General features: G+C 34.2%; 1 protein-coding gene across 1 annotated transcript in view; it reads right to left on the bottom strand.

The window, feature by feature from the left end:
• The window catches only part of LOC104166130 (alpha-mannosidase 2-like), a gene marked incomplete at its 5' end in the record, with an annotated part of 54,856 nt that overhangs the window by 29,787 nt on the left and 15,718 nt on the right, over positions 1-9,351 (bottom strand). The window contains one exon of the mRNA XM_009705960.1: positions 7,609-7,676. Within this exon, the coding sequence (XP_009704262.1) occupies positions 7,609-7,676 (68 nt within the window). The remainder of the gene's footprint in view (positions 1-7,608; positions 7,677-9,351) is intronic.

Genomic DNA, 9,351 nt, shown 5'->3' with positions numbered 1-9,351 from the left:
GGAATGCCCTTCCTAATGACGAACCCAAAGTTAAACTTTAGATTTGTTAATAAAGGTGAGATAACTCACACACACACATTCCTATCAATTATCTTTTTATAACTCTACAGGTGTATCTTTATAATATCCATTGCTCATGCAAAAGGCAGAGAATTAGGCAGACAATAGGCACATACTGCATTCCTCTACTCTCACAGGATACAAGACCTTTGTGTGGCTTTCTCAAGAACAAACCATGGAACACCCTCAAGAAAACAGCATTCACAATAAACACAGACAACAGCACAGCAAGAACTATAAATTCTGAGAACACAAAAAAACCAACATCAACCTAAGACAAGACTTTATAATGTTATGTACCTATTACATATGCCACATACACATACTTCCTATGATTTGGATGGATTGTAGTGGCACACATATCCTAATCTGGAGCACATAATTACTCTCCAATTAAGGATAAAAGGATTAAGTCCAAAGGCACTATTTTAAATTTTTCTTTTACCACAAAGTTGTGAGGTGTTCTGAAGTCCAAGATGGGCTTGAAGCCCCCTGACTTTTTCAGGATCAGGAAGTACCTTCACTAAAATCCTTTCCTTGTTCCTCTTGTAGTGTAGGCTTTATAAATCTGCATTTAGAAGGGAAAAAAAATCTGGTTCAGAAGAGCAGAAAGACTTTAGGTATGCCACATCACTTCAGTCTGTGCCTTGAGAGCCTTGGACTAACTACAGTATTGCCTCAAAGCAACTCCAGTAAAAAGGCTGAAGGGGCCAGTCCCTGGAAAAAAAAGAAATAATACACAAATATACTAATATACTGAAAACGTGTATCTTCTACTTCCAAAACTGCTTCATCAAGTACATGCATACAAAGCGTATCTTCCAGTTGTATTCAGTTCTTTACTAGCATATTCCTTTATAATGATCAATTTTTTTTGTTGGAAAAACAAATCCAGGTTTTTTCCCCTGCCCCCTCCCCTCCCGTATGTTTAGTTAATCTATTCTTTCTGCATTTCATGTGACACTTCTATTACAAAACTGTTTACAGAGAGATTCAGAAATTTCTTGTAATGCCTAACTGTGTAATTTTTTTATTTTAATGTTATAATTTTTTATAGTAACTGACACATCAAACACCTTCGCAATCTGACTGCACTGGTATTGCAAAACTGAACAAAACCTGTTGAAATTCTGTGCATTCAACCAAAAATCCTAAATTTGTGCAGTTTTGAGAAACTGCAAAGATTCTACAAACTGTATCAACTTATTTACTGGTTTAATTTTGCAACTGTCATTTCAAAGACTGTCAGTAAACAAAAATATTTAGAACAGACTGTCACTGGTTTATCAACAATAACACTGACTAAAACCTGAAAAAAGTTTGATTTATAAGAATTTTTACGCACTGAAAAAAGTAACAATTAAAAGTTTGAAATTTAACAACTTGTAGAACAACTTGAATTCAGAAGCATGACAGGCAAAACTGAGTTTTGAAAAACAAAGATTAATTCCACAGAAAGCTTTGGAGTGTAATTAATTGGAAACCAAAGCTTTTTTTTTTTCTTCTTAACAATGAAAATTTGTAATAATGCAAAAAAAATTAACCATAGTTCAGTGTTAAAGAGTTATCCCTTACATTAAAACAGACATTCATCCCTTAGCTTATTTGTTGTTTTGTTTTCAGAGTTCCCAGATAAACTTTTAGTGAAATGTCAACTGTCAGTGCAGGGGGTCAGTTCTGAGATAAGCCTGCACATCGTGTAATTAATACAAGAAGCAGAAAACTTGCACAGCAAAAATGGCAATCCCTGAAAAACTTCTGTGACCTTACAGAAAGAGTGGGAATGAAGAGATCAAGGTGTTGTGAACTCTTCCACACCCCTCACTTCCTCTCCCATTAACACACTGTCAATGCAGAATTTGCCGGGTTTAGTCACAGAGGTAGTTGCACAGCCAATTTCCACCTATAAAGCAGAATGAATGTATCCTGCTTTTGGTTTTGTCCATTTTGAAGTGACTACTTTTGCCAGAATGATTTTTACTGAAATATTTATTTCAAGTTCACATTAACTGATGTTTCAGGATTCAGACACTTGAGCTACCCTGTGTCAGCCAAGCATCATCATGAAAATCAAAAAGGAAGAATGCTTTTAAGATACCCATTCAATTTAGTCAAAATGACCTTGAATTCACTACAAACAGAACATGTTCATGGAAGTTACAGGTCACCTGAAATCTAGTAAATTGATCAGGCAGCTGAACACCGAGATTAACACTTTCAAGTAATCTTTAAAAACTCACTAGTCTGTAATCAGCCTAAGCAGCCAGGGTATTGGAAACTAAAAGTGCAGCTCTTCACGCATAATTTCAAAGTTTTTTTTTCATTTTTGAACTACTTGCACTACTGCTGAGAACACAATACTTAATTGTGGTTTCTTAACAGAAGAGTCTTAAGGCTTGATTGAATCACCATTCATCCTGTTCCTTTCCTTAAAGTTACTGATACAGAGGTTTCTTTGTAACAAAAACATAACAAGGTTGTGCATATTGCTATTCGTATTTCATCCAAGAAAAAATTAAAACTGTTGGTTTGGTTTTGTGTTTGGTCTCCGCTTCCCTGCCCACACACACACCTTGGGGAACAAGTGTGCTTATTAATGTAAGAACTGCCACAAATATTTTTGGCCTCATTTTAAATGTTATTGTATTTTCTGTTTTCTTTAAACATTTTTCCCCTCATTGACAACTGAAAATATCCTTTTTTCAATTGTCTTTTTTAAAAACTGTTTCAAGTATCTATAACTAGGAATACATATGCCTCAGAACTCATGCAAGCATAAAAAGTAATTAAAATGTATATTATTAAAATGTGAAATGCTGTTGGAGCACCCTCTCCTAACTACACTGGACAACTGTTTAGATTGATTGTACCAACATGGGCAACACAGTTCAAACGAAAACCAAGAAAAAACCCACCAAAGTTAGTTGCCAAATGAGAATATTAAAACATTACCCCAGTCCATTCACCTTCTAAACTCAGAGAGACACAGTTCCTGTGGTGTAAAGCTTTAATCAATTGCTACACATCATCACGAAAGCTTTCCCTTTTGGCATATCACACCAACAAAGTTTCCTTCTCAGGCAAGTTATCCTTGCTGTCATCTTCCAGCTAAATACAGTAACATACACACTGCTCTGGCAAGAAGTTTTGACCTTAGCACATTACTCTTTATCACACATTTAACTTAATAACATAGCTTTAATTTCTACATTACAGTGCTGTGTTGAAAAAGCAGAGGGTATATCCGTCAAGTGAATTTCTGAAAAGGTAATCAACTTGCAAAATCTTAAAAGTAAATCAGAATTTTCTTTCAAAAAAAAAATTTGGACCTAACAAGATGAACACAACTTATGCCAAAACTTTGTTAATCACAACCTTATGCCAAAACCTGCTTATAGATATTGAAGCAAGGGTAATAGGCCAAATTATTTTGTATCCTCTATCTGGAAAAATTGAACTTTCTTATATAAGGCAGATGTCACTAAACTGCTTGGTGCTTTGACAGATCTTTGAAGGAATCATTGATTACAGTGTATCCCACTCAGAATTAATCCCATAGGTAACCCGAATATTTCAGCTACTGGAAAACGTGTCTGCCAAGCTATTAAACTAGGCTGAGAAGAAGGATATCATACCATTCCTCTACGATTAGCTGACAAAAAGTAATTTGGGAGAAAATTATAAGCATTGTTGGTTTAGTACTAAAAATAATACTAAATCAATGGTTTTTAAAAATCTTTCAATATCATAGTAACTTCAGTTCAGATGGGATGCCTTACACCATGCTTGTAGAGTGCAATGGAGCTCAGCTGAAACTCCCCAGTCAGGTACATGAAGGTTCAGAAGTGGGGGGGGAAAAAAAAAAAAAAAGGGCAGGGGGGGAGCATGATACTGTTAGGTCTGATTCACTCCTAGGTTCACCATGCTGTGGCAAACAATACTGCTACAAAATCCAAGTTGGTACAGACAGTCAATTCAGTTATTTGGTCATGTATCACATTCTCCTGCAATGTTGTCTCCAGCAAACACTGTAGATAGAAATAGGTAGGAAATCTTGCCACTCACACCGTCAACATGCCCTTCATCAACAGCTGAGAGCTTAAACTGGATGGCAAGAGGTTCAAACCAACATCCCCAACCCAAGTCCAGTGAGTGCAAGTCTTATGCCATTTTAAAAGTATGACCTCTGGTAGACTGTTCCCAAGAAGCAATAATTGTATTAAAGGAAGGGCTCTCACAGAAGTATGACACAGCATCCAATTTACCTGCACAGTCATGGGTTTTGTCTCCAAGATATGCTGTAACAAATGTTAAGTTCAGAACAAGACAAAAATACTTCCATATCTAGTTAGGTATTATCTTGTGAAAGCTTTGTTTTTCAGCTGGAAGTAGCAATTTTTTAAAAAGCAGGCAACTTCCTTTTTCAGTTAAAAGCGGTTTAGTGTAATTAAATACACAATAACTTCAGTACAATAAAGCCTGATCATCAATTGTTCTAACATAGCAGAGGCACAGTAAGATTTACAATACTCTACATACCTATTTCATTGAAATTAACACATTACTTTACTTAATAAACTACGGAGTCATAAAAAGACAGCAACAGAGTACTACAGAGAAGAGATGCATAGGCAGGGGGGAAATTATACCAAATGTATTAAAAGTGGTACCTACTTATAAGCAGTTTGAAAGACACTTCTCAACCATGCAACAATCTGGAGCTACTTCATACTAGAGCAATGACTACTGAAAGACAGATTTTTCCTCTTTTCTTCTTTTCCATGTAATTAAGTTGTACTAGCTCTCCTGTACAGTCTGTCCGATCAGTTTTCACTACTGACTACAACTTTCACAAGCACTGAAGAGAACACTTAACTAAAAAACATCAAAAATGAAGGCTGGATGAATGAGGTAAAAGCATACTACCAACTATTATGCCATTGAAAAGCAGGTTAGATCTGAAATTGACAGTATCAAGTCAGTAAAATAAGAAAAAAGTAGGAAAATGATTGAGTAATTAATCAGATAAAAAATTGTCTTATGAGCTTCCCATCAGTAGAGTTCCTCTAAATTTATAGGTGATAGGAACCAAACTTTTCTAAGAATAATCAATTTACAATACAGCTATTTTTAAAAATCTTGACATGAAAATGCAAACCGATAAAAAGCTAAATATTCAGCCAATTAAATTAATAGCTTTCCAGTTACATTGACTTAATTTCTACCCCACACAATGGTATATTACAGCACATTAACAGAAAGAAATCTAGCAATTTCATGCTACAGACATGAACAATAAAGACTATTGTGAATGGAGGATAACCAAATAATTTTATAAAAATCAGTATTTTCAATCTGCTGATGTCTCAAAATTTGAAATGAAAAATCAGTTTCTGTCTTAGAAGCTTTAAACTCTGAAGTTTAAGCACAGTAATCCTTAGATAAATTTATCAAGTTGAGTTTCAGATTCTACTGAAATTAACATTTTACATCTTCACTGGTTACCTAGAAAACTCAGATGCACAGTCATAATATTCACACACTAGATTTAAGCAAAAGTTACTGTCTTAGCTTACATACCACTTTTCACAATGGTAATAAAGTTAGTGGAGATTCAGACTACAACCAGAGATAAAGTTAGAAGCCTAGAAAGACCAAGTTCATTTTTAGAAGAAAAAATATTTGAACATACGGATATTCAAATGAAAATTTTAACAAAGGAAATATGAAGTAGTATGTGCTTAAGCATTGCTTTGAAAGTGTTTCCAAACTGGAAGACATTACAAAAAAAAAAAAAAAAAAAAAAAAGGCTTTCAGGCAACAATATCTATATTCCCTTGTAAACTTTCTTCTCCCCTTCTCCCTCACATTTTTTCCCTCTTTATTCTATCTCCCATAATTCTGATTACACAGACTTTGGAACATGAACCACATCTTATATGACTGTATAGTATCTTCACAATACCAGACAAGGTAAAATTAGAAATTATCTACCAATGTTACCTTCTTAGTAAGTTAAGACAAGTTTAGAGAACAGCAGTAAAAGTCTGCTAGAAAAATATTAATCTTAAAATAAAAAAGCTTGACATGCATATCTACTTAATATACAACTAAGAGGAAAAAAAAAAAAAAAGGCAAATGCCTGAAATGCACAAACACCAAAAAGGGGAAAACTTAATTAGCATACTATGCAGAGAGGTAGGTGGAACAGTGGATGCGAACAAAAGGAGTGTCAGGGGACAGAAGGTGCACGGGGGAAATTTCAACAGCTAACCTAGGCAAGGAAAGCAAAAGCATTAAATCTATCCTCAAACGGCAAAGAAAGGTAATATTATAACTTGTCTCCAACCAAGTGTTTATATACAATATGTACAATCCTCTCCCAGTGAAGATATCTGAGGGGATATTTTGAAAAAGTTAAAATATTTTAGTTAAATAAATAGCTAGGCACCTGAGTTTTTGACCATGTTAGACAAGTTTAAGATAATCTATTAACACCTAACACTCCAAAGAGAGAATAAAAGTCCTATTTAAAAAAAAAAAAAGCCGTGTATGTCTACATGACTGCTCTAGAGACAACTTTATATTAAAACTGCATATAGACACACATTATATACATTTAACTTCAGAGAATTGAAGACAGTTTCCCCCAAAACCTCAGAAGGACCAAACTTTGTTCATTTTCTCAAAGAATCTGATTAGAAATTTTTAATAGTAGCAGTTAGTCCACTCAATCTCACACCTTCATGAATTCGGCAAGGAAATTTTATTAGCTTGCCACTTGCTAGAACTAGAGAAATTAAATACTAACATCAGCAAAAATAGCATTCCCTACTTTTTAAAATGAATCTTAAATCTTCTGTAAGCAAAAGCCTTGTATTACTTGATTTACACACATAGCAGCTCTCATATCCATGTGTCTTATTCACTTCATTTGGATTAGTTGACTTCTAATTAATGTCCAAGGCTACTGAATGTTCATGGGGATAGCAGAATGTTGGTTTCAACTGAACACTACAGAACTACATACAAAAAAAGAAGTAATCCTTCTTAATACAACAGAAAGTTGGAGTTGAGAAAACAGTATCCTAGTTTTTCTTTCTACTTGAATTTTAAAGACAAACCAGCATTTACACATAGCTGTTTTTAGGCCTTATAAAAACTAATATTTTGTTCACTGTGTTAATTGAGGCAGCTGTAATTACGTTTAATTAGAATTTTCTATTGCTGCTCTCAAGCATAATTTATTAAGGTTTACAATACTGTAAAAGCATATAGTAGTAAACAGACTACTTCACTTGCTGGAGCTGAATTAGCGGTATGTGAGAAACTTCTATAGTTTTAAAGTGCTACATCCTCTTTCAACTAGACAGTATTAGCATAATATGTCAGACTATCTTTCTAAAATTTTTTTCAGAATCTTTTCTTTTAAATTTTACCTTTGAGTGAAAGTTAAAAAAATGAAATGGCATAAAAACCTACTAGGTAGTGAAAAGACACACATTGCTGAAAGAATCTCCAACACTAAGTAATAGGTAAATTATTCACCTTGGTTGCGATGTCAGCTTTATAACTGTCTTGCGGGGTAAAGAATCTTGGGAAGACTGAACATCATCCTACAAAAGAACATTTGTGAATTTGCTTTTGAATACGCTTAAACTTATGATATATGAGCTTAGTCTATTATACAAACTTTATGAAGTACAAAACCATGCTAGCCATACCATGAACAGAAGCCTATTTTAGCACATTACACAGGATGATGAACCACAGAAGTTTATAAAATAACTACTTCAGACTAACAAAAGAAAAAGGTTCACTTTGAGTAATTAATTGAAAAACGTTTGCTTCCTTTAAATGTTTTTTATTAGATACCGTTATCAAGTTGCCATCCTCATGTTTTCATTTTTGCATACAAGACATGATAATCATAAACTTCCTTCAGTTTCTGCAAATACTTATCACGTTATTAATTTTCTCTTGCTATAAATTTACTCTCTGAAACCCTATACTCCTGTATATTTATCACAATGATTTAGTCTTCTGTCAGATCTCATTGTTACTTTATATTGTACATAAAGAAAATTTTCAAAACCACATAATTTGGGGTATGTGTATCATTTTTATGTGATATAAACTACTTGAAGAATTGTTTCATAATACTGATGAATTTTTATTTTTCACTAGCTTCTCCCTTCTCATAAACACAAAATGACCTTGGGCTCACTTCCAGTGAGAAAAGGTAGTGACAAGACACTGCCATCACTATTGCATTAGTCTAAGTAAGAGAAGAGTCAAGCTGTTGATGTACTGTTACATTCCTATTGGTTCATATAATGGTGAAAACTATAGACTTTAAAACTGAAGTGCAAAGCTCCCAGTTCCTCACAATACTCCAAAACATCCCTCAAAATCATGTTTTTCAAATCCAACTATTGCCACTGACATGAAAGTTTTCTTTCTGCACTCAAAGAAGTAAGACTAATATACAGGAATGGTGTAATGGTTGCACAGTTTTATAGGTTGGAACTTATCCTGTGGGTTGGATCATTCAGGCATCTCTAAGTTTCTTTTGTTTCTCAGTGTATCGTCTTCCAAGCAATTTAGTTTTTGTACGTTTACTAATGTAGAGTCTTTAAAACTTAGACATGATGCAAAAAATATTCCTTTATCAGCTGAGAAAAACATGATGCTTTTTGTGTGTAACTAATAATACTTAAGAATAGCAGAAACACAGTGCAAGAAGTGTCATTCTGGAATCCTTTCATCATGTCTCATTTCCAGCTTCCTTTTTTCTGGCCTCAAGAAGGGCAATTTTCCCCTGGTTGTTCCTACTGTCTACTGGAATGTTGCTACAGCCTCTTGCTCTGTTCCTTTAACCACGTGTTTTTATCTTCTTCATCCCTTAAAGACAACAGCCGTGTTCAATCTTAAAGTCTTCAACATTTATCATTCTCAACTCGAGGCATTCATTCTGAATGCTCACCTCTAAGTAATTCTTGGTGTCAGTTTCCATCAGCCACCAAAATACCATGATGGTATTTCAAACAAGTGCCGTTGAACCTTCTACTTGCTTAAGGTTTGCAAAAGGTTTTTTGTAAATATTCTGAAGTTCTCCCATTAGCATTCTACAAATTCCACATTAAAAGCCCTTTAAAGGGGTAATCAAAGTACATGTAGGAACATGATATGCTGCAGTTATGGTACACCATACAGATAAATCAATCTACTTCTGTAATCATCTTTTTTCTGTTTTATACAGATATAATAAATTCATTGAAATAATAACTT

Source organism: Cariama cristata, unplaced genomic scaffold, assembly GCF_000690535.1.
Source record: "Cariama cristata isolate BGI_N322 unplaced genomic scaffold, ASM69053v1 scaffold3148, whole genome shotgun sequence".
NCBI classification, from domain to species: domain Eukaryota; kingdom Metazoa; phylum Chordata; class Aves; order Cariamiformes; family Cariamidae; genus Cariama; species Cariama cristata.
This window is presented reverse-complemented; position numbering and strand designations above follow the sequence as displayed.